At 62.5% G+C, this 24,327-nt stretch overlaps 1 protein-coding gene across 1 annotated transcript in view; it reads right to left on the reverse strand.

Moving 5' to 3' along the window:
- The window catches only part of SHANK1 (SH3 and multiple ankyrin repeat domains 1), a 48,510-nt gene extending 24,383 nt beyond the window's left edge, over nt 1-24,127 (reverse strand). Inside the window, exons 1-14 of the mRNA XM_054710672.1 lie at nt 23,879-24,127; nt 23,513-23,716; nt 22,768-22,839; nt 20,429-20,537; nt 20,191-20,342; nt 17,894-18,061; nt 17,406-17,522; nt 11,752-11,829; nt 11,435-11,501; nt 10,830-11,160; nt 9,828-10,018; nt 5,284-5,397; nt 5,024-5,099; nt 4,549-4,575 (exon numbers count right to left, since the gene is read on the reverse strand). Of these exons, the coding sequence (XP_054566647.1) occupies nt 4,549-4,575; nt 5,024-5,099; nt 5,284-5,397; nt 9,828-10,018; nt 10,830-11,160; nt 11,435-11,501; nt 11,752-11,829; nt 17,406-17,522; nt 17,894-18,061; nt 20,191-20,342; nt 20,429-20,537; nt 22,768-22,839; nt 23,513-23,716; nt 23,879-24,127 (1,955 nt within the window). The remainder of the gene's footprint in view (nt 1-4,548; nt 4,576-5,023; nt 5,100-5,283; nt 5,398-9,827; nt 10,019-10,829; nt 11,161-11,434; nt 11,502-11,751; nt 11,830-17,405; nt 17,523-17,893; nt 18,062-20,190; nt 20,343-20,428; nt 20,538-22,767; nt 22,840-23,512; nt 23,717-23,878) is intronic.
- Between the last annotated feature and the right edge of the window lie 200 nt (nt 24,128-24,327).

Below are 24,327 nucleotides of genomic sequence, written 5' to 3' on the forward strand. Positions count from 1 at the left end.
GTTGAGGCACAGAGAAATAACTTGCTCAAAAATCACAGCAGCTAGAAGAGCGTCAAAGCCAAGATTTGAATCCCCCCCAACAGGCAATCCCTATACCCCAGCCATGTCCAAACACCCCCAGGTCATCGCAGCACCCCTTCTGTCCCTCCCTCTCATGCATCCCCGTCACGTACATGCTCCTCTCTCCTCCCCACCCCTGTGACTCTCGCACCCGGTCCCCACTAGACGTGGGGTCTCCCTCATCCCACCGCATTCTCCTTGACTTCCCAACTGCCCTCGTGCCCCATATGGCTTCCTGAGACTATGTACCCCCTCCTCACTCCTGTGCGTCCCCCATCTCTACAGCTTGCTCCCTGCTCCTCCGTGTCATCTGACAGCTCCCCTCCACTCTAACCCACCGCCATCAGCCCTCACTTCCCACAGCCCTCATCACACCTGGGGCCGCCCCTCCACCTCTCCCCATGATCTCCCAAAGACTTAGGAGATCTTGCAGGTACACCCCACGCCCCCTTTCTCAAGGGTCCTCCTCAGATTCCTATGACCTCTCCCCCGCCCTTACACCACCTCTCCCCGCTCCCTTGCCCTCATCCTGCCCACGTCCTCCTGCACCTCTGCATGAACCCCACTGTGTCCCCTACAGCACCCTCAGTTCCTCTCATACTCCCTGGTTCCCTACCCCGCCCCCCATTATCCGTGAGAGCCTCTTCCTCCTTCTGCATCCTCAACTCACTCCATCACACACCTCTCCCCCCTCCAGCTTCTTGCAGCTGCATTTCATTTACGTCTCCTGCACCCTCTGTCTGCGCAGCCTAAATCCCACCCCAACCCCCTCACTTGCCCTGCATTCCCTCCTTACCCCATTGCTCCGCACGCTCCACGCACCCGCCATGCTCCAGTGTCCCATTCCCCCACTTCCGTGTGCGCCGTTCCACCCCGACACCCTCCCACCCGGACCCACTAACCCCACCCCCTGCTCCAGTCTTGCTACCCACGCAGCACCCCATTCATGATCCGTGCTGCTGACTACCTGCCAGGCAGGAACACACACAATGTTCTCCCCCCCCCCCCCCCCCCCGGCCATCCCGCGGCGACCCCAGGGGCCTCGGAGCTCCGCAGCCGCCTCTTGTTCACTGGATCCCACACGCGGGGACTGCAGCAGCGTCCACTCCCCCCGCCCCCACCCGAAGGTCCCTCTCACACTCAGGAGCCCACAGGCCTGGCCCTCAGCCCCTCCCCGTGTACCCATCTCCACGGGCACCTCCGGGGCGGGCGCAGAGGTCCCCGTGCAGGGAGGCAGCCCCCCTCCAGGCCGGGAAGTGGTACACACAGCAGATGCAGCTCCCCGTGCTGAAGCTCAGCCATGGCTGCACACACGTGCCCCTCACAGCACAGCCCCCTGGGGGCAGGGGGGTGGGTACAGAGACACAGAGACACAGAGGGCTGGGGGGGGGGGGCAGGCCTGGCACGGGAGGGTGGGTGTGGGGAAAGAGCCGCAGTGCCTGGGACACACACACACACACACACACACACACACACAGTCCCCAGACAGCCTCTCTATCGCTCCAAGTCACACAGAGACAGACGCCGTCAAACAGGGACACACAGATGGACACAGCTGGGGGGTGGGCTGGGACCCCACCATCTCCCATCCTACTCTCCCTCCCTCCCTCCCTCTCTCTCTCTCTCTCTCTCACACACAGCTGCAGGCCGTCACACACACGCATGCACACTGACACAGCCACACTGACACACGCACAGTCGCAAGTGACACGCAGCGGAAAAAGCGGAGGGGAGAGGAGGCCGGGCGAGATGCGTGTGTGATGGGGGGGGGGGTGACTGTGAATGGAAGAGAGGGGTATGAATGGGGGGACTTGCCAACTCCGGGAAGGGGTGTGGGGAAACGGGGATCAGAGGAGCAGGGGCCTGGGGTATAGACGCCTCGGGGAGAGCCACTGTGGCTCCCCAAGGGGAGGGCTCCACGGAGTGGGGGTGCTGAGGGGGGCAGAAAGGGCGAATGGGTTCCAAACCCCGAAGTGGGGCCCGTTTGGGGGGGGAAGGTCTTGGAGGAAGATTGAGGGGGGCCAAGAAGGGCCTGTGAGAGGGTAGAGGAAAGACTCCTGGGTTGTGGGGGGGGCGGTGCGCGGCCCCAGGAAAAGGATGAGAGGATGGAGAAGAGGCGCCGAGAAGGGTTTACGTTCAGAGAAGGTTAGGGGGGACGGTGGAGGAGGGGGCGCCCTGGGGGTGGGGAGGAGGCGGGGGGCGGGCAGCGGCGGGGAAGGGTCGTCACAGGCCGGGCCCGCCGCCCGGGGAGCGCTCGTACCTGTAGATGTACCAGACGCTGCGCCGCCGGGGCCCCAGGGCCGGCCAGCTGGAGGAGAGCGCGGGGGGCGGCTGCGGCAGGGAGCCCCCGCTGGGGCCGCCCCCGAGACCCCCGCCGCCGCCGACCGCAGACAAAGCCATCGCCGCCGCGGCCCTGGCCCGGGTCCGGGTCCGGGTCCGGGTCCCGGCCGCCCCCGCCGCCGCCGCCGCCGAGTCCCCGTCCCCGCTCGGCCGAACCCCCGTGTCCGGGCCCCCAGGCCCCGCCTCATGCTGACCCGCGCCGGGAGGGGGAGGGGGCGCGCACCCTCCCGCGGTGGGGAGGGCAGGGCCGGGGGCTCACATGCCGGGGGGCGCGGGGCGCGGGTCGGGCCGCCGCGGGAGCGCAGGGACCGCGGACGCGCCGGCTTCAGCACCGCGGACAGCTCCGGAGGCGGCGGCGGCCGAGGCTTAACCCCTTGGCGTCCTGCGCCCGGCGGCAGCGGCGGAGGGGGCCGGGCCGGGGGGAGGGGGCCAGGAGGGGAACGCGGGGCCCCCTTGGCGGGAGAAGGGGGAGGGGCGAGGCGCGGGGGGAAGGGGGAGGCACTTCCGGTCTGGGCCCCCCCTTAACCCCCTCTCCCTCCAGAGCCCTCCCGCGCAGGTGCAGAGCGAGGGAGAGCGGGAGAGGGACACAACGCACACAAGATGCCTGGAGACCGCGTGCAGGGCCGCGCCGACCGAGCCCACTCCCAGGGCAGGGACCCCGCGGTGAGAGAGGCCCCGGCGGGGACACGCAGCCCCCCACCACAGGCAGACAGACAGAGCACCCCAATGCAATCTGGAAGGGCCGGAAAGGGAAGGTCAGGACATTCAGACCGGGCCCCAAGGCAGAGAGACAACCCTCCCCCAAAGAACCCCAGGCGGAGGGGCGTACCCACACTTCACCTCCCTGGGACCCGCGGGAGAGGAGAGAGGGCGCACAGGCTGCAGGCCGGGAGGGCCCGCACCCCCAGCTCCTGCGGGATGCAAGGCGCACACACGGGACAGGACAGGCGGCCACAGAAAGGGTCGGGCAGGGCAGGGCAGGGCAGGCAGGAGGCTCGGACACAGCACACACACACACACACACACACACACACACACACACGCAGCGCATTCCAGGGGCACAGGAAGTGGAGAAGGAGGGGAGGGTAAGCACTGGACAGGACAGTTGAGGGCCAGGGGGACCACCCCCATCTGGCACGTAGAGCAAGCGGCCCCCGGAACCAAGGCCAAGGAGAGGCCCAGGGAGACACTGATGGAGACAAGAAGCAGAGGCTGATGGGAGACTCGGGGTGGGGAGGACCTCCATACTCACCCGGTGCCCAGAGCCGGAGACGCGCCAGGCGGAGACACACACCGGTCAAGCGCCTCTGACACTTGGGGCGCAGGGTGGCAACCCCCAGCCCCTCCCTCTCTCCCCACCTCGTCCTTCCTCTTCCTCCCCACCCCACCCCATCCCCACTGGCAGAACACAGACACGGAGGTTTGGACACATTTAATGGAAGGATGCTACGAACAGGGAGACCCTTCCCTGATTGGGGGGGGGGGGGAGGGACAAGGGCGGGTGTCATCTTTGATGCCCAATTAGGACCACCCCTCCCCCACAGCCTGGCCCTTCGGGAAGCCCAAGTCCTAGAGTCCCCCCCAACCCCCGGGCCCTCTCCCCCAACACCCCAGGTCCTGAATTGCAGATCAGTCAGACGGATGCAAAGGCATGCACACGACTGCAGGTGCTAATGCGCCCGGACAGTGACATGCACGGAGAGGGACCGACGTGTGCAGAGACCCGCCTGTCCACACGCAGCGAGCAGACACGCTGCCATCTCGAGAAACACTTGCCCTCGTTCTCAGACGCACAGACTCAGGGAAACAGATGCGCAGAGCCAGCTGCACCGCCAGCCTCCTCGTGCAGACGGCCCCAACGCACCCCTGTCCGCGGGCCAGGCCCTCCGCCCGGCACGGATATGCACAGGGCTATACATCCAGGGCCCCCCGTCACACATGCGTACGGACACGTGCCATGCACACCCACAGAGACACATGGGCGAGAACACACCCGGGGAGACGGTACAGGGGCGCTCGCCTGCGGAAGACGTCCACGCCCCGGAAACCGGTTCTGGCCGTGCACACGCTCACGTCCATACACCCCCAGGCACCCCTTCCTTCCCATGCCTGACCCCGTCCCTCCCCTCCCCTCCCCTCTTCTCTCACCTCCCTGGGCCAATCCCATCCATCAAGCTTCAGAAGCAAGTCAGCCAGCAGCCAGGGAGGGGAAAGGCGTCAGTGGCCCCCTCCCCGCCCCCGCCCGCCTGGCCCGGCTCCGCCCACACCCAGGGCGAGGCAGGGGATGCACACGACCGACCGCACAGAGATGGGGCACAGGAAGGAGACCGCGGCCTGCAGCCAGCCATACACACGAGATCCGGGGCCCCCAGGCAACGCCCCCACCCCGCCGTGCCCACCCCATTGGTGGTTGGCTACCCCAGGGCTGAGCAGGCTCAGTGGCTGCCGAGCAAGGCAGGCTGGGGACTGGGCTGTGTGGTCGGAAGCGAACTCTGCCTCGCCCCGGCCCCTGGATGAAACTTTAGAGGGAGCAGGTGAGAAAGGGGGCTTGGAGGTCGTGGAAATGTTTTAAAGGCGGAGGGTGACGGGGGGGCAGGGGCGCTGAGGGTGTAAGGACATTTACCTTGGGGCATCAAAGCTGTCGTAGGAGCCCACCGTGTAATGCCGGAACAGTCTCTTCGCCTTGTCACTGCGGCTTTCTGCAGGGGGACAAGGGATGACCTTGGCCCTCACTCGCGAAACCACAAGCCCCCGCCCCCCCCCCAGCGCTCCTGGCCCGAGCCTCCCCCCTCCCCCCTCCCCCAGCACCCTCCCCCGTCGGGAGGGGAGGGAAGGACCGGGCTAGCACAGGGGTCAGTCGGAGGCAGCCCGGGCTCCCCGTACCTTGCTTTCCCTCCTGGGAGCGGTTTGCCACCTCTTCCAGGCAGTCGGAGGGGAACCAGCCGACGCGACCTTTGACCTGGCCTTCCCAGAAGCCGCCTTCCCCGATGCTCAGCACTGGGTGGGGAGCAGGAACAGGGAAGCATTTCTCCGTGTCCGAGGAGTCCCCGCCCCAGCACACCGATGCGCAACCCTCCCACGATTCCCGCCCCCGGCGCGGGGAGCCGCCCCAGGCCCTGGCCCGGAGCCCGGCTGGTTAGAGCGGCGGCGTCCGGATTCACCGAGGTTGTGGGTTCGATCCCCGGTCAGGGCACAAGCGATAATCAACCAATGCTGCATCAGTAAGTGGAACAACGAATCTCTCTCTCTCTCCCTTCCTCTCTCCAAAACCAATAAATAAAAATTTTAGATAAAATAAATGTCCGAGGAAGGGGTGAGGGCAGCATGCCTAGCTTTCCAGACCCGATGGGGACGCCCAGAGGCCCCGGGGAAGAGGGCGTGTCCCATGCCACGCCTCCCAGGTAGGGACATGTCCACAAGTGCCCTCATCTCCCCGGTGACTGGTCACAGCTCAGCTGTTCTGTCATTTCCCTAAACCCTCCAGGCAGCCCCATCCCTGCCCCCCCGGCCCCTCCCACAGTCTCCTTGCCACTTAATCTTGTGTCAATTGCTCCCAGACCCTTCCCTCTGCCTCTCTTTGCTTCCCCCCCTCTAGAAGGGAGCAGGGATGAGAGTCCCCTCTTTTCTTCTCTCCACCGCACGGACCTGGAGGGCCTTTCCTGCCGGCCCTCCCTCTTAAGCTGGGACACAGCGGCGGCTGTGCGGGCGGCTGTGCGGGCACTGGCGTTCAGCGATGGGCGGCGGGGACAGCGTGTGTGTATCCAGCTCTCGCTCTGCACCAGAACCCTTAGAGGGGGTTCCTTTTGTTATCCCCGTTTTACTGATGGGAACACTGAGGCTTGGAGAGCCGAGGCCACTTGCTCAAGGTCACACGGCCTGTGACGGACAGCTCTGTCCATTCCCGGAGCGAACGCTTTTCGTCAGGGAGGTGGTCACCTCTCCGCTCAAGCACTTGGCTCAGCACGCTCTTCCGCCGCACCAGCCTTTTCCTGGCTCTGCCCGCACGCAGCCCCCCCCCCACACCTCCCTCCCTCCCTCAATCCGCACGCCCACCCTGACGGGCGTTTCATAGACGAGGAAGCTAACGCTGCCCTGGCTGGTTTGGCTCAGTGGACAGAGCGTCGACCTGTCGACTCAAGGGTCCCGGGTTCGATTCCGGTCAAGGGCACATGCCCGGGTTGAGGGCTCGATCCCCAGTGGGGGGTGTGCAGGAGGCAGCCCATCAATGATTCTCTTTCATCATTGATGTTTCTCTCTCTCTCTCCCTCTCCCTTCCTCTCTGAAATCAATAAAAATATATTTTTTTAAAAAAGAAGAAGAAGAAGAAGCTAACGCTGTAGCAGAGAAGCCCCTCGCCCAGAGAAGGCACTCGTCGTGCTAGGATTTGAGTCGGGCCGCCGCCCGAGGCTTTTCCCTGCACAAGCCACCTGCCCCGAGAGCATCTGGGAAATGACACCGAGAGCCGCTCAAGGTCGCGGCAGCACGGGCGATGGGGTGACAGGCGTCTGGGCTCTTGGCTGGCTCTGCCAGGCCTGTGGGCAGCCCTGGCACCCGTCGTTGGTTCCCTGAGCTAAGATTTATTTAGGGCCAGTCGTGAGTCAGGCATCCGAGCAGGCGCTGGGTGGAGCCGTGGGACACACGGATGTGATTCCTGCCCTCACGCAGCTTCCACACGGGGGCCCGCTGGAGGCGGAAGTCTACTGGGGACCTCGCCATCGGAAATTGAGGTTGGCGTGCACGGGGGGGGAGGGGGGGGGGGGGCAGGGCGAAGACAGGGTCTCCGGAGACAGGCAGAGGGGAGCATATGCATCGGACGGTCAAGGGGACCAGGAAGGCACCCCAGAAGACGGGACCTGTGGGCCTGAAGGACCCTGGGAGTGGCGGAGGCAGGGAGAGGGAGGAAAGGCTGTCCAGGCAGAAGGAACAGCATGTGCAAAGGGCTTGGTGTGGAGAAGGGTTTAGGGCCGTGGTCGGCAAACTCATTCGTCACCAGAGCCACATATCAACAGGACAACGATTGAAATTTCTTCGGAGAGCCAAATTTTTTAAACTTAAACTTCTTCCAACGCCACTTCTTCAACATAGACTCGCCCAGGCCGTGGTATTTTGTGGAAGAGCCACACTCAAGGGGCCAAAGAGCCGCATGTGGCTCTCGAGCCGCAGTTTGCCGACCACGGGTTTAGGGCATTTGAGGAATGGCGAGAAGGACGCGGTCCCTGGTATCTTGTGGGCGAAGCAGTGGCGTGAGATGAGGGGGGGTGGGCAGGGCGGGCCTTGTGGGCCGGGCTCAGGATGCTGAGCACAGAGGGAGCCTGGCTACCTCGTCGGGAGGAGGGAGCCTCGGGGACATCGTGGCTGTGGGCACGCTCCGGGGCAGCGAAGGGCCTTTCAATGGAAGGGAAGGACCTGAGCAGCAGGGCCGGGCGTGCCCTCCCTGCGCAGTGGGATGGGGCTTGGAGTTCAGAAAGACGCACGGAGGATACCGCCCAGCGCCCTCTGCCTGCCCGCAAGCCCCCTCACACCTGCCCCAGCTTCCCTTTCTTCTTTCTCACCTCAAATCACAGTCCAAACCGCCCCCACCCCCCCCCGTCCACACACACTTCCTGTCTCTCTCTCTCCTCCCCACTCCCTGCACGCTGCCTCTGGAGGCACTGCCTGGCCCCCACCATTAGCTCTTGCATGCATTCATTCATTTGTTCGTTCATTCATTCATTCATTCATTCGTTCAGCAGATGCGCATTGAGGCCTCTGGTGTGCTCCACACGTCATGTGACCTCAGGCCGTGGGCAGACGGACCACAGAACAGATGCCATCACACACCCCGCCTGAGGCCCTGATCCCTGGCCCATGCACACTCTCACCCGTGGTGGCCGGGGTCTCTCTCCTCTAAGTGCCAGGAGTGGGGGCCACCTGTGATGCCGACGGCTGTACTTGGCACGTGGGAAGCATCGTTCTACGTGCTTTACGGGAGGCGATTCCTTTCGGCTTCCCAAGGGCCCCATTTTACAGATGGGGAAACCGAGGTCCAGAGAAATCATGTGCCTGAGGCCGCCCGGCTAGGAGGGGGTGGGGCCAGGATTTGAACCCCAGCAGCCGGGCCCTCAACCGCTGTCCTCCCCAGCTCCTGGGCAGCCGGGAGCTGGGCAAAGAGTCGCTCCCCAACCCCGTGTGAACGAACGCCTGCAGCTTCCCGTGTCCAAGCCCCAAGAACAGTCACCAGCCCGTCCAGTCGGCCGTGGGGGCGACTGGCAACCTTTTCCAGACGAGGAGGGGTGAACCCCTATGTCCACAGTCCCTGTCTCGCCCTGGCTGGGTGGCTCAGTTGGTTGAACCTGTTCCTAAACCTAGATGGCCAGTTCGGTCTCCAGCCAGGGTGCACGTGGGAGGCAGCCAATCCATGCTTCTCTCTCACACACAAAAAATCAATAAAAAGAATGAAATCTCGCCCTGACCGGTTTGGCTCAGTGGGCAGAGTGTCGGCCTGCGGACTGAAAGGTCCCAGGTTCGATTCCGGTCAAGGGCATGTACCTTGGTTGCGGGCACATCCCCAGTAGGGGGTGTGCAGGAGGCAGCTGGTCGATGTTTCTCTCTCATCAATGTTTCTAACTCTCTATCCCTCTCCCTTCCTCTTTGTAAAAAATCAATAAAATATATATATTTTTGTTGGTTTTAAATATATTTTGTTGATTTTTACAGAGAGGAAGGGAGAGGGATAGAGAGTCAGAAACATTGATGAGAGAGGAACATCGACCAGCTGCCTCCTGCACACCCCCTACTGGGGATGTGCCCGCAACCAAGGTACATGCCCTTGACCGGAATCGAACCTGGGACCCTTCAGCCCACAGGCCAGTGCTCTATCCACTGAGCCAAACTGGCCAGGGCAATAAAATATATTTTTAAAAATTACCTTAAAAAAAAAAAAAAGAATGAAATCTAAACAAAACAAAACAGTCCCTGTTCAGGAAGCCCTGGGCCCGGCCCCCGCTTCACACACCCGCCATCTCATCAGAGCCCCGGCCAGTAGCACCGCCCATTTCTCAGAGAGAAGCCCTGGCAGAGGCAGGAGGGGAGGCAGGCGGCTGAGAGACTGCGGGGCGGGCGCAGCTGGGGGCCTCGGGCCAGTGGCTCCCCTGCCTGAGGCTCTGGTCCCCCAACTGCGGGACGCATCCTGCCACCCTCCTGCAGGGTCCTGAGTGACTGAGACCAGGCCGGGAACTGCTCCTGCGCCCGGCGGGGTGCCAGGGGCCCTCGGCCTCCTGAGGGCATCGCCTCGGTTACACGCTGCGCTCCTCCAGGCACAAGGGGCGCCTCGGGCTCTCTGAGGCCTCCGGGGTGCGTGGAACATTCTAGAGCTGCCGGTCCTGCCTGCCCGCCCTGAGTGGCCACCGGCTCACCTGCCCGCGCCCCGGCCCGCGCCGCCCGCTCACCTTTGATCTTCTCCCCCTTGCTCAGGGAGATCTCCCCCTCGGCCTGGGCCTGGTAGGACTTCACCGCCATGAAGGAGCGTCCGGGCACCGCCGAGTAGAGCTTCCGGCGTCGCCCGCGGCTGCCCAGGGAGCCCCCGGGCCCCCCTGAGCCCCCGGTGCCCCCGGCCGGTTCCCGGGGCGTCCCGCTGGAGCTGCATACACAGAGGGCGTGAGAGGCAGGGCGGGGTGGAGGGAGGGCGCCTCTGGGAGACGGGGTGGGGGGGGGGCCTTGGAGGGGCAGGAAGAGATGGAGCATCGGGTGGGGGAGGGGGTGTGAGTGGGTGTCCCAGCGCTGGGGTCCTGGGAGGGGGGCATCTGGGGCTCCCTCTCCCTGCCGCTGCCCCCCAGGCCCTTCCCTGCTTGCTGGCTCCGGGCGCTGCCCCCTCCCCCAGTCCTGCAGGCCCCCCTGACCCAGCCTCCGGAAGCTGAGCCCCTACGCCCGCCCCAGTCGCTGCTCACTAGTGACGCCTCCTCAGGGGTGGGGTCCAGGCCCCCTGCCCAGCATTCCCAGTCCCATGGTCTTCTCCCTCCCATGCCCTCAGGACACGCAGACCGGGACCCCTCTCCCTCCTACACCAGCCCCCCCCCCCCCGCCCTGAGTGGTCTCTCTGCTCCCCTCCCCCCCCTCCTCCGTTTAGCCTCCAGGCTCAGACACCTCACCTGTCCCCACCCTGCTCTCACCTCACCCTGTCTTTCTATCTGCCTCAGGGGCTAAAGCAACGTTTCTTTTGGGGTGCCCCTAGGCCCCTGGCATGGAGCAGGTGCACTGGGGACTGGCTCACACACCCTCCCTTCCTCAAGGGTCCGAGCGAGGCCTGGAGGCTTGGGGGGGCCAGGAGGTTGACGATGGGGGGCGGGGGACAGTAGGCAGACGGCTGAGCTGGCCTGGGGCGCGGTGGCTCTGAGGAGGGGATCCGCCCGGGGTGGGGTCTGGCCCTGGGACCAGGGCTGGGCCCTCCCTACCTGGGCCGTCCACGGGGCTGCCTCTTGGCCTCCTCGGGGTGCCTCCCTCGGGACGGGGAGCGAGCCCGGGCGCCCCGGGGGCTGCTGGCACTTCGGAGGGTCCCGGTGCTGAGCTTGGTGCCGGGGGCCGCGGGCTGCGACTGGCCCTGGGGCGCCGCGGTGGGGGCGGGGGCCGCGGCGGAGGAGGCGCCGGGGGCGTTGAACACCATCCAGTCGGGCAGGGCCATGCTGGTGTCGCTGTTGGCCCGCAGCAGCGCGGGCGGCACCGTCAGCCCCGCGCTCGGGGGTCCCCGTCGCCGGGCCGCATACTTGGGGGACTCCTGGAAGGGCACTGAGAGGGCACAGTGTTGGGGGGCAGAGGGGAAGGCGGACAGAGGCGGGAGGTGGGGGACATGCAGGCGAGAGGTGGTGAGAGAGGCACGAGGGGAGAAAGAGCGAGATGAGAGAGAGTGGGGGGCCTGGCGTCGCGCCCCCCCACCACCATTTTAGACACTCGAGGTCCTCAATCCCCCCCTGGCCCCCGCACCGTGTCCTCTGACTCCCCGACCCTGCCACGCACCCCCAAGTGCCCCAGGCGCTCCCCTGGGCCAGCCCCACCCACTCACCCACGTCCTGCTCTCGATGGTTTCGAATCAGCTCCCCCAGTTCAAAATTCCCAGCGATCACTGCCACCTGGAGGGGGGCACAGAGAGGTGGGGTGGCCCAGGCACAGGGAGGGGGGGCAGGAAGCAGTCAGGTCCCCGGCTGGCTGCTCCCTCTGCCTGCCCCCCGCCCCGAGACCTTCACCCCAGAAACTGCCCTCCCTCCTCTCTCCCAGCTGCCTAATGACCCCACCTTCCTGACCCCTCTGTGTTCTTCACCCCCCCACACCTCCACCCCCCACCTCCCCACCCCCTCACCCCCCAATCCCACAGCCCCGGACCTGGAAGGCGGTCTGTCCGTTGTTATTCTTCACGTCCTTGCTGGCCCCTCGGTAGAGGAGGATCCTAGCACAGGACTCCTGAGGGCGGGGGGCGGGGGCACAGGGTGAAGGGGGGGTGGGGAAGACAATGCAAGTCACACGAGTGGGCACAGCCCTGCCCTGAGAGCTTCAGACCCGGCCGGGTAGCTCAGTGGTTATATGCCAAGGTTGTGGGTTCGATCCCCAGTCAGGGCACATACAAGAAGCGAGCAATGAAGGCATCAGTAAGTGGAACAACAAATCGATGTGTCTCTCTCAAAACCAACACATGAAAAACCAAGCCTATATAATAAAGATGTAATATGCAAATGGTCGTTACGCTGCATAACGACTGGATCCCGGATCAGCAGGAGGGTGGGACAGCGAGCTACAAGCTGGAGGTGGAGAGCTACAGGAGGGGCAGAGCAGCAAGCTGGGGGGCGGGGGGGGGGGGCAGAGGGAGCTACAGGAGGGCAGGCAGTGGGTGGAGAGCTACTGGAGGGCGGCAGCGAGCTACTGGCGAGCTACTGGCACATGGATTCGTGGGCAGGGCTACTAGTCAACAAATAAGAGAACTCTGGGAACAATGTGATGTCAGCCTGCCCTGCCCAGGGCAGCAGCCGAGCTGACGGGGGCCGTGTGTAAAACACAGGCTGGATCACTCCAAGGGCTCGGCATGAAAGAAATGAAGTAAGGCCCTAACCGGTTTGGCTCAGAGGATAGAGCGTCGGCCTGTGGACTCAAGGGTCCCAGGTTCGATTCCGGTCAAGGGCACATCCCCAGTAGGGGGTGTGCAGGAGGCAGCTGATTGATGTTTCTCTCTCATCAATGTTTCTAACTCTCTCTCCCTCTCCCTTCCTCTCTGTAAAAAAATCAATAAAATATTTTTTAAAAAATTGAAGTAAGTACCTAGAATAATGTTTGTATTGATGACATGCTACAACGATACTATTTTTGACTACAATGGTTTAAAAAATGCAACTAAATTCATGACACCTGTTTCTTTCTCACTTCTTTTTTTTTTAATGTGGTTCCTGGGACATTTAAAATTACACCTGTGCCCTAGCCGGTTTGGCTCAGTGGATAGAGCGTCGGCCTGTGGACTGAAGGGTCCCGGGTTTGATTCCGGTCAAGGGCACATGCCCGGGTTGTGGGCTCGATCCCCAGTGGGGGGCGGGCAGGAGGCAGCCGATCCATGATTCTCTCACATTGTTGATGTTTCTATCTCTCTCTCCCTCTCCCCTTCTCTCTGAAATCAACAAAATATGTTTTAAAAATAAAAAATAAGTAAAATTACACCTGTGACTTGGATGGTGCTAATCTAAACCAGGGCTTCTCTCTAAACAAACAAACAAACCAGGGCTTCGCCATCCTGTGCATCCAAGAAGGTGGAGCAGCATCCCTGGCCGCTACCACTAGATGGCAGTAGCACTCCCTCCCAGTCCTGACAACCAAGAGTGTCAGCAGACAGTGACAAATGTCGCCTGAGGGGTGGGGGGTGGCAGGGGCAGAGCCGCCCACCTAACCCTCACAGAGGGCTTACTACACCGCATGCCAGGTGCCCAGCACCTCAGAGGCGGAAGCTCAGGGAATCGCCCGTGAGATAGAAAGTATTGTTCCCATTTTTCAGACGAAGAAACGAAGGCTTCCCACAGAGCTCAAGGTCACGGGGCTGGTGCATCAGGGTTCAAGCCCAGGTCTGCCGGCCCCCAGAGCCCCTGCTCGGAATCACACACTCTGCGAGAGCCAAAAGGAAGCGGGTGGGGCGGTCGCCATGGCGTCCACGCCCAGGTCAATTCCTTGCCCGTGTCACTCACGTCACTCCCTCTTACTCTGGATCAAATCCAAGGTCCTTCCCTTGGCCCAATAGGTGTCCTCTGATCTGGCTGCCCCACCACCCCCAGCCTCACCAAGTTCATCTTCTACCACCTCCCTTCACTCCCCATGCCCCTGGCACCGTGGACTCCTTCTTCCTCCCACAGGCACAGCACACGCCTGCCCCAGGGCCTTTGCACCTGCTGCTTCCTCTGCTCGGAATTCTCTGCCCTGCCATCTTCGCGTGGCTTAAAGATTTCCCACGTCACTCAGTGAAAGCATGACTGACCGCCCTGTCAAAATGAACTCTGTCCTGTTCCCTGCTTTATTTTCTTTAAAAAAACAACAACATATTTTTATTTATTCCAGAGAGGAAGAGGGGAGAGAGAGAAACATCAATGATGAGAGAGAATCATTGATCAGCTGCCTCCTGCACGCCCCACGCTGGGGATGGAGCCCGCAACCGAGGCATGTGCCCTGACCGGGAATCGAACCTTGACCTCTTGGTTCATAGGTCGACGCTCAACCACTGAGCCACGCCAGCCGGGCCCCTGCTTTATTTTGGTTTAAACGACACCCGCTATGTCCCAGGCGTGCTTTTACCAAGCCAGTTTTAGCTCGTCTTCTCCCTGAAGTTACATTTCCGTTTTATTTTTCTCCTTAGCATCCCTCCCCCCACTACCTGTTCCGTCTGTGGCACTCACCACCTGGAATAGTGCCCGGCCCAGGGGAGCTGTCCGATAAACAGGTGCTGAAGGAGGGAAGGTCCTCTGCCTTTGCCTGGGCCTGGCCAAACCCACCCTGTCCTCGAACCCCAGCTCAGCTCTTCTCCAGCTCCCCAGATACTAACTGAACCGGCATTCACCAAGAACCTCCGCGGTCTGACCCTTCCCGCTCCACAAACCCGCCAACGGTGCGCGTAGGAGCCCGCCTGCGGGACAAGCTCAGAGACGGCAAATCCGTGGCCAAAGTCACGCAGCCGGTGAGTGGCGCAGCCCGGACCCCAGCCCGGCCTTCTAACCCTCCTTCTCCTAGTGCTCCTCTAGCTCACAGCGCCGATGGCCAGGTCAGTCACTGGACCGCAACGGGGGTGTGTGTGTGTGTGTGAGTGTGTGTGTGTGTGTCTGTGTGTGCACATGCTGCCCCCCCCAGCCAGAGTGTCAGCCGCAGCCAGGTGTGATTTTGCGTGTCTGCGCGCCTCCAGCCGACACCTTGCCTGCCTAGCCCACGGCCAGAGCATCAGCGCCGGCTCCGCCAGCTCCCCCGTCTCCTCCCTGAGAACCCCGTGGTGACTGGTGCCCTGGCACGTAGCTCTCAGTTCTGCAATTACTTGTTTACACGTCTGCCTCTTTGCCAGACTGTGACTCCTCGCCCCCTCCCCAGGGCAGGCGCCATGCTGAGCCTGATTCATCTCCCATCCCGCGCACCGTCGATGCTCAAGAAACAGGCATGGCCCTGGCCGGTTTGGCTCAGTGGATAGAGCGTCTGCCTGTGGATTGAAGGGTCCCGGGTTCGATTCTAGTCAAGGGTGCATGCTCAGGTTGTGGGCTCGATCCCCAGTGTGAGGCGTGCAGGAGGCAGCCGATCCATGATTCTCTCTCATCATTGACGTTTCGCTCTCTCTCTCTCTCTCTCTCCCCCTCTCCCTTTCTCTCTGAAATCAATAATAAAATATATATACATACACACATATATATAAGAAACAGGCATAGAAAGGATGGGGATGGAGGGTGTGGTGCTGAGTCATTCATTCATTCCTTGAGTCATTCAATCCATCTCGAAGTGAGCACCTGGGCTGGGTGCTGCAGGCTTGGGGGAAATGGAAGGTGGCTGATCCATCATTCATTCATTCATTCACTCACTCAACAAAGATGCCTCTAGTCCAGTGGTCGGCAAACTCATCAGTCAACAGAACCAAATATCAACAGCACAACGACTGAAATTTCTTTGGAGAGCCACATTTTTTAAACTTAAACTATATAGGTAGGTACATTGTTATCCACTTAATTAGGGTACTCCTCAGCTGGCCTTTGCTAAACACTCAAGGGGCCAAAGAGCCGCATGTGGCTCACGCGCCGCAGTTTGCCAACGATGGCTCTAGCCTATCATGTGCTGGGGCTTTGGGGCAGTGGACGGGTCAGACTTAGCCGAGCCTTGAGCTCACGGCCTCGACGTGGACCTGACCATCACCCCCAGGGCTAGACGGGCATGCCAGGAGGCCGGGGGAGCAGAGAGTGAGGAATGCCAGACCCAGCGCTGGGCCTTGGAACCGTAAGGTCTGGGAGGGCAGCCAAGGGGAGGGACGTAGGAAAAGGCCTCACGCGAGCGGAGCATCAGTTCGTTAAGCACCTGGCCAAGAGCAAGCAAAAACAACTCAGCCCCTGGGTCCTTTGTGGTTGACCCATTTCACAGACGAGGCAGGAGGAGGCCGAGGAGGGGGACGCGGCTGGCTCGTCTGGCTTGCCAAGAGGAATCGTTCTCCTTTTTAATTCTTGGTATGACGTTTCCCCTGCTCAAATGAATGGTGTGGTTTCCACCTCCTGACTGGATCCTGACTGATCATGGTTATGATAATGACAATAATTATTATTATTACAGCTGCCTTCCAGGGATGAGCACTTAATATATAGGGTCTCTCATTCCCTTCAATCAGCTGATGCCATTCCCATTTCAGGGAGAGGACGGAGCCTCCAAGAGGGGACAGGGCTTGTTTGGGGACCCCAGGCTGCCCCCAGGCCATGCACGGGGGGGGGGGTGTGAGGGGGAGCCAGGGGCTGGGGCAGAGGCCGTGTCAGGGAGCAGGAGAGACAGAAGCACGGGAGGGTTTGACAAACACCGAGTCCCCCCTCTGCGGGTGCCAAGCAGACTGTGTGCTGCCATGTGGCTACCGGCCAGTCCCTGCTGGTGAGGCAGAGGGGGCGGGGCTGTTTTGGAGACAGAACAGGGGGGAGGGGGGGAGGGGCTGTGGACTAGCAGCGGTGGCCACGCCCTGTCCTCTCAGGTCCCCGTGGGAACAGGGAGCCTTTGGAAGTGGGAGGGGAGACTGAGGCTCGGAGGGGCTCCTGCCCAGGGCCCCCGCCACACAAGTAGCAAGGGGCTGGTCACCAGGCCGAAGGCGCCAGCTCCTGCCAACCCCACCGGCCCAGCGGAACCCAGACCCTCAGCCAGCTCTTTGGAGGCCGCCTCCACGCCTGAGGGGCCCACCCGCCGGTCCTGCATTGCAGCCACTAACAACACACTGTCCCCGGGGGCGGGGGGCGGCCAGCGGCTGGGGCTTGGCCTCTCCTCTGCCCCCTGCTGGGCCCTCCCCACATGCACTGGTGCCCAGCAGGCGCTCCGCTGGCGGCTGAACGGAGACTCACAGGAGACAGAACCTCGGGCTAACTGTCCCGTCTGGTGATGGCCTGGACTCTCTCCGCCCGGCCATGCCCCGGCCCGGAGCGCCCTTCCTCTCCCCCCACCCGCCCCCTTTCTACTCAGCTGCACCTGCTCACCTGAGCACAGGCGGCGGCACCAGCCTGGAGCCCAAGCCCACACGCGGGCTCCCACAGGGACCTGGATCCCCGTGAGCTCCCTCTGCGCACGCTGCAGTGTAACCGCGGGCCCGGCCCCTGGCGTGGGGGGCTGTCCTGCTCGCTCACTACCTGGTCCCCAGCACCCAGTTCCCGGCCGGACACAGGGACGATGCTCAGTAAGTACTTGTTGGGCGGACGGACGGACGGATGGACGGATGGATGGATGGATGGATGGACGGACGGACGGAACAGAGAAGGGGCAGAGCGCGCAGGGGGGCTAGGGCTGGAGCCAGGGGCCGCGCAGACCTTGTTGTAGAGGGCGCAGATGTGCAGGGCCGTGTTCCCCGAGGCGTTCTGGGCTCCGGGCTCAGCCCCGTAGAAGAGCAGGTGCTCCAGGTGCTGAGAGTGACCCCGCTGGCAGGCCTGGGGGCGGGGCCGAGGGGGCCGGTCAGACCCTCCGCTGGGCTGGGCGCCCTGCACCCCCGCCCTTCTCCCTTCAGCAGCCCCTGTTCCCTCTTGGCGACCCAGGTCATTCCGAGGCCCAGGGGTCCAGCCGGGCCCCTCAGAAGCCCAGGACGCCGTCCCCACCCAGGTCCCCTCGGGGTTCCAGTGTCGACACCCCCACCCTTCCCTCTTTGGAGGCCATGTGCCCTCACCTCCACCCTCTGTGAGGCCCCAGCATCCGGATCCCCAGCCCCTCGGACCAGGGTCCCTGATCCGTGCCCCCCTGTGGGCCCGGGCACCCTGCCCCGTGCCCAGCTCCGCCCCCCCCCACCCCCCTGAGGCGGGAGCACCTGGTGGATCTCCTGCCAGCCGTTCTCGTCGGCCACGCCCAGCTGGGCCCGGTTGTACAGCAGCAGCTCGCAGCAGCGGGGGTCGCCCCCCACCATAGCCGTGTGGAACAGAGGGGTGAGCCCCCGGCGGTCCTTGTAGTTGGGAGAGCCCCCGAGGTCCAGGAGCGCCTGGGAAGGGAGACGAGACAGACAGCCGTCGCGGGAGGACTGGGTCCCTCCGAAGAGCCAGCGGGGCGGGGAGCCCAGTTCTGTCCCGATGCCCTTGTGCGACCTTGAGCCTGGCCCTTGCTCTCTCTGAGCCTCTCCCATCCCCTGTGAACAATGAGGGGGGCGGGGAGGAGGCCTGCGGACCAGCTTCCCCCACGGCTGACGTGGTGGGATGAGCTGTTGAGGGAACTCAGAGCCTCGTGCCCACCTACTTGGTGGGATGGCCGTGGGGACAAAGGACAGAACTGAGTCTGGCCGCAGGAGGCCCCCGGCCCGGTGGGAGGTGTTATTGGGACCAAGATCCCAAGGATGGGGCCCAGGAGGAGACCTTGGAACGGGCAAGCGGGCCAGGCGCGCTGGGGCCAGGGAGGGTCCCACTCGAGGAACCCCTCTGGGCCCAGGAGGCTGGAGGCACCGAGTGGTATTAGGACTGTGTTGGCACCGCCCGTGGGAGGGCGGCCGGCTTGGCGCTGTCCAACAGCACGCTCTGCGGCCACGGCCACGGCCACAGCTGCATCGCCCAACTCGGCAGCCACACGAGGCTCGTGAGCCCAGGAAGCCCACGGTTTTTGTTTTTAAATGTATTTCAGAGAGGAAGGGAGAGGCGGGGAGAGAGAGAGAAACACCCATGATGAGAGAGAAACATTGATCAGCTGCCTCCTGCATGCCCCACACTGGGATCGAGCCCGCAACCCGGGGAGGTGCCCTGACCGGAAATGGAACCGTGACCTCCTGGTTTAGAGGTCGATGCTCAACCACTGAGCCACACCAGCCGGGTGCCAGAAGCCTAAGTTTTGATTTCCCTTCACTTTTGTCATTTTAGATCTAAACGGCCCAGGTGGCTAGTGGCTACTAGACCGGACAGGTAGGTCTGGATCGGGGGTGGGGGGCAGTGCATTGGGGGACATAAGAGGGTCTGTGGGTTCCAGGGTATAAGAGGTGTGCTGGTTGGAGTTTGACACATTTGGGGTTCTTTTTCTTTTTAAATATATTTTTATTGATTTCAGAGAGGAAGGGAGAGGGACAGAGAGATAGCAGCATCAATGATGAGAGAGAATCATTGATGGGTTGCCTCCTGCACACACTAACCCCCCCTCCAATGGGGATCAAACCCGCAACCCGAGCAGGTGCTCTTGACCAGAATCGAACCTGGGACCTTTCAGTCCACAGGCCAACACTCTATCCACTGAGCCAAACCAGCCAGGGCACGTTTGGGGTTCTTTAAGAAAGGGTTGGAGAAAGGGGGAGGGGGCCCCGTTAAGCTGGGATATCTGTGGATCTGGGCATTTACCCACAGCTATGTATCTCTGGGGGTTATCTATCCCGACCTGTGTGTGAAGGGGGCTCAAGCACCCACGGGAGGGGGTGGGGAGAAGGGAACAGCAGCCCTGGCCCTGGCCGGGTAGCACAGTGGGACAGAGCATCATCCTGGTACACCAAGGTTTTGGGCTCAATCCCCGGTCAGGCACACACCAGCATCAACCCATGAATGCAGAAATGAGTGGGCCAACAAACCGATGTCTCTCTCAAATCGATATATTTTTTAAAAAAGGAAATAGTGTTTTAAAATAAGACTGTGCAAGCTGACTCCGTGAATGTACTTAGTGGGTAGACAGCGGCTCCTCTGTTTGGGAGGAGGAGAGAAGGGGGCGTGTGCTTGGGGCGTGAACACTGGGCTGGGAGGAGTGGAGGGGGGCTGTGTTTGCAGGGGTGTGTGTGGAGGAGGGTCTCTATCTGGGGACAAAGCAGGGAGCACAAGGGGGGGTCTACCCCTCAGGGAGACGGTGGCAGGGTGCTGCTGGGTCAGCGGGAATGGGGGACACCAAGAATCCGGGTGTCGGGAGAGTCATGTCATCGACCTGGGCGCAGGGGAAGGCGCGGGTGACTGCCAGCTGTGCTGGCCCTGAGCTGGGAGGTGGCTGCACCTGGGGCCTGAGGGGGGATCCCAGACCAGTAGGAGGAGGGACAATGGAGGGGGAGGAAGAGGGAGGGTCTGGGGCCGTTTGCCGGGGGACAGTTTGTGTGGGAGACACGGCCATGTGGGGGTGTCTCGGGCCTGTGGGCGGGTCCTGGGGGGGCTGGCACCTCACCGTGAGAGCCAGGCAGTGCCGGGCACACGCGGCCTTGTGCAGGGCTGTCATGCCATCCCGGGCTCGGAAGTCGATGTGGGCCCCTCCCAGGCACAGGGTTCGAATCACGTCCACAGAGCCTTCCGTCTGGGCAGCCAGCGTCAGGGGGGTCTCTGAGGGTGAGAACGCCAGGCACATGCAGCCCCCAGGCCCGGTGCTGGGCGCCCCCCCCACCCCGAGCCCCTGGCCCCGTCCCTACCTCCTGAATCCGAGTCATGGTAATTGGGGTCCAGCCCCTTGTCCAGCAGCCGCGCCACCTTGTCAGACGTCCCGAGCTGCACGTACTCCAGAAACTTCTTCAGTCCGGTCTGAGTCGTGGACAAGAGAGAGGACAGGCCCATGAGGGAGCCAGGGGGGGAGCTGGGATCTCGAGTGACATACACAGTGGGCCACACGAGGCATGGAGAGTCCCTAGTAGCCACTTTTTTAAAAAAGAAACAGGGCCCTGGCTGGCGTAGCTCAGTGATTGAGCACCGACCTATGAGCCAAAAGGTCACTGGTTCGATTCCCGGTCAGGGCACACGCCTGGGTTGCGGGCTCAATCCCCCGTAGGGAGCGTGCAAGAGGCAGCCGATCAATGATTCTCTCTCATCATTGATGTTTCTCTCTCTCTCTCCTCTCTCTCTCTCTCTCTCTCTCTCTCTCTCTCTCTCTCTCTCCCCCTTCCTCTCTGAAATCAATGAAAATATATTTTAAAAATAAATAAAAAGGAAAGGGGGCCCGAGCTGGTTTGGCTCAGTGGTTGGAGCGTCGGCCTGTGGACTGAAGGGCCTCAGGTTCGATTCCCAGTAAAGGGCACGTACTTTGGCTGCTGGTTCCCCAGCCCCCGTGCGAGCATGTGTGGGAGGCAACCAGTCAACGTGTCTCTCTCACATCAATGTTTCTCTCTCTCTCTCCTCCTCCTCCCTCCTTTCCACTCTCTCTAGAAGTCAATGAGGAAAAAAAAAAAATATCCTTGGGTGAGGATTAAAAAATAATAATAAAGAAAAGACAGGGGCCGAAACTGGTTTGGCTCAGTGGATAGAGCGTCGGTCTGCGGACTGAGGGTCCCAGGTTCGATTCCGGTCAAAGGCATGTACCTTGGTTGTGGGCACATCCCCGTAGGGGGTGTGCAGGAGGCAGCTGGTCGATGTTTCTAACTCTCTATCCCTCTCCCTTCCTCTCTGTAAAAAATCAATAAAATATATTTTAAAAAGAAAAAGAAAAGAAAAGACAGGGAACAGCATGGCTGGATAGCTCAGTAGGTTAGAACATTGTCCTAATACACCAAGGTGGTGGGTTTGATCCCCAGTCAGGGCACATACAAGAATCAACCAATGATGCATCAGTAAGTGGAACAACAAACTGATGTTTCTCTCCCCCCCCCCCCCTCTCTCAAATCAACCAACCAATAAATAAAACTTTGTAATTTTAAAAAATGCCCTGGCTGGTGTGTCTCAGCTGGTTGAGGGTCATCCCTTGCACCAAGAGGTCACAGGTTCAGGTCAGGGCTCGATCCCCAGCAGGGGGCGTGCAGGAGGCAGCTGATCAGTGTTTCTCTCTCACTGATGTTTCTTTGAAGTCTGGCATGCATTTCACACTCACAGCCTGGCTAAGCTTGGGGACCCACCACACTGCGAGAGCTGGGGAGCTGTGTATGGCCGGGGGCTCCCACCGTGGGCAGCACAGGTGTGGAGGGATGGAATATTTGAGGGAGGACTAGGCTGAATGCATGCTGTGTGTGTGGGTGGGGGGAGATGAGAAGGAATCCCCAAATGACAAGGATCCTTCACGTCACTGTTTTAAAAAAAACTTTTTTTCTTGTTTTCAGAGAGGAAGGGAGAGGGAGAGAGAGAGAGAGAAAACATCAATGATGAGAGAGTCATTGATGGACTGCCTCCTGCACACCCCCTACTGGGGATCCAGCATGCAACCCGGGCATGTGCCCTGACCAGGAATTGAACCGTGACCTCCTGGCTCATAGGTTGATGCTCAACCACTGAGCCACGCTGGCCGGGCTTCACTTCACTGTTGACCAAAGCAGCCCCTTGGCTTCCTCCCAGCTTTTCGGGACCAGGAGACACACGGTCCGAGCACTGGATGGCAAGGTGCCTGGAGGACAGACGTGGCTGGGGACGGGGTTACCCCTGGATCTGGTAGAGATCCAGCCATGGGGTTGGGGGACTCGGGGTATCTATGAATCAGGCCCAGGCAGAGGGTCACTGGACGTCACCGTCCAGGCTGAGGAGGGTGAGGGGCCCTGCACGGATATGAGGGACCCAGGAGACGGGACAGGAGAGTCCAAGGATGAAGCCAGTGGGAGCCAGGCGGAAGTGGGGTGGGCCCGGGCACAGGAATGAGGGGCCCAAGGGGAGGTTAAGGAGCGAGGATACGGAGAGGGGGGCATGTGGGGCTCTCCGGGCAGAGGAACAAAAGGGTCAAGGAGTGTGGAGGGCTGTCAGGAAGCGGGGGGGGGGGGGGCAGTGGCTGGGGCGTGGGCTCCGGGCAGGGCACAGGGCTGGGGGGGGGGGGGGGCAGGTGCCATCAGGGTCCTCTCACCTTTGTGTGCAGCTTGGCCAGCTGCTTCTCGTCCAGGTTGGTCTGTTTGTAAACGCGGGTCTTGTACCGGAACTGAGGCCAGGGGCGGGGGAAGGGAGACAGAGGCCAGAGTCAGGGCCTGGGCAGGAGGCCGGACTCAACCTGAGCTCAGGGCCAGGGTGCAAACAGCCGCGGCCTGGGCTGGGTGGGCAGAGGGGCGCAGACCCGCTGTGGGGGCGCAGGCCTGCTGTGGGGGCGCAGACCTGCTGTGGGGGCGCAGACCTGCTGTGGGGGCGCAGGCCTGCTGTGGGGGTGCAGGCCCGCTGTGGGGGCGCAGACCTGCTGTGGGGGCGCAGGCCTGCTGTGGGGGCGCAGACCTGCTGTGGGGGTGCAGGCCTGCTGTGGGGGTGCAGGCCCGCTGTGGGGGCGCAGACCTGCTGTGGGGGCGCAGGCCTGCTGTGGGGGTGCAGGCCCGCTGTGGGGGTGCAGACTATAAGGGAATGTCCTGAAATACCTGCTAAAACTAGGAATCCTTCCCCAATGGGACGGGCGAGGAGAAGCCGGGAGCGGGGACGTGGCTTTTTCCCAAGGCCACTCTGCCGCTCGGAGAACCCACAGTCACTTGAACTTGGGCCTCTCTGACTCTTAGGGGGTTCTCAGGGGCCCGGAGATCCCGAGGATCCCTTGCTCGGCGGGGAGGGAAACTGGAGGGGGCGCTGTGTGGCAGGTCACGCCTCCTCTCCCCGGGGAAGGCGGTGGGGCTCACCTCCAGGTAGGGCACCCCCTTCTCGAAGGACTGGGGGTACTCCCGCAGCAGCCGCTCCTCCTCCAGGAAGTTGGCGTCGCGGCCCGAGGTGGCGGGCTGGAACAGGCCGTAGTTGAGCACGTCCTGCAGGCTCTCGCTCAGGGCGCAGAGCACCTGCTGCTTGGCGGTCCAGATGGTGGCATCAGGGTTGAAGCGCAGGCATTTCTGGCGGGGAAGGCGACAAGGCCACAGGGAGGCGCCTGAGCCGGTCTGGGAAGCGGGTGGGGGTGATGCTGGGACGGGTGGGGGGTCCGGGGGAGCACGAGGGGGTCTGGAAAGGAGGGCCAGGCGGCCGGTGCCCCTGCTGTCCCGGGACAGGCCACTCACTGTCTGGTGCAGGTCCGGGATGCCGATCCTGAAGACCATCATGCTGAAGTGGGCGTCGTCCAGGGCGGACATGGAGCGGCCCTGGAGGCCTCCCGCCGAGGCCAGGCTACCAGGTGCCCCGCTGCCCCGGGTCCCCTGGGGGCCTGTCCCGGGCCCCTCTGGGGGGCTGTCGGACTCCGAGCCGCCCTCGGGGCACTCGCTGGCGCTGTGGCGTTCCTCGTCCTCGCTTGAGGCGGGGCTGTGGGTCATCGTGGGGCCACGGGGCGATGGGGGACGGCAGCATCACAGGTCGCTGTGGGGGGCGGGTCAAGGGTGACCGTCAGCCTCGGAGCCCCGACCCTTCAAAGGCCACAGGCACCCTGGGCGGCCCAGGAGTCCAGGCCAGCGGCCCCACACTGCCGGAGGCTGGACACACCCCCGCCGGTGCACACACCCCCATCCCTGCCACG

This window comes from Eptesicus fuscus, chromosome 21 (assembly GCF_027574615.1).
Source record: "Eptesicus fuscus isolate TK198812 chromosome 21, DD_ASM_mEF_20220401, whole genome shotgun sequence".
Taxonomy (NCBI): Eukaryota; Metazoa; Chordata; class Mammalia; order Chiroptera; family Vespertilionidae; genus Eptesicus; species Eptesicus fuscus.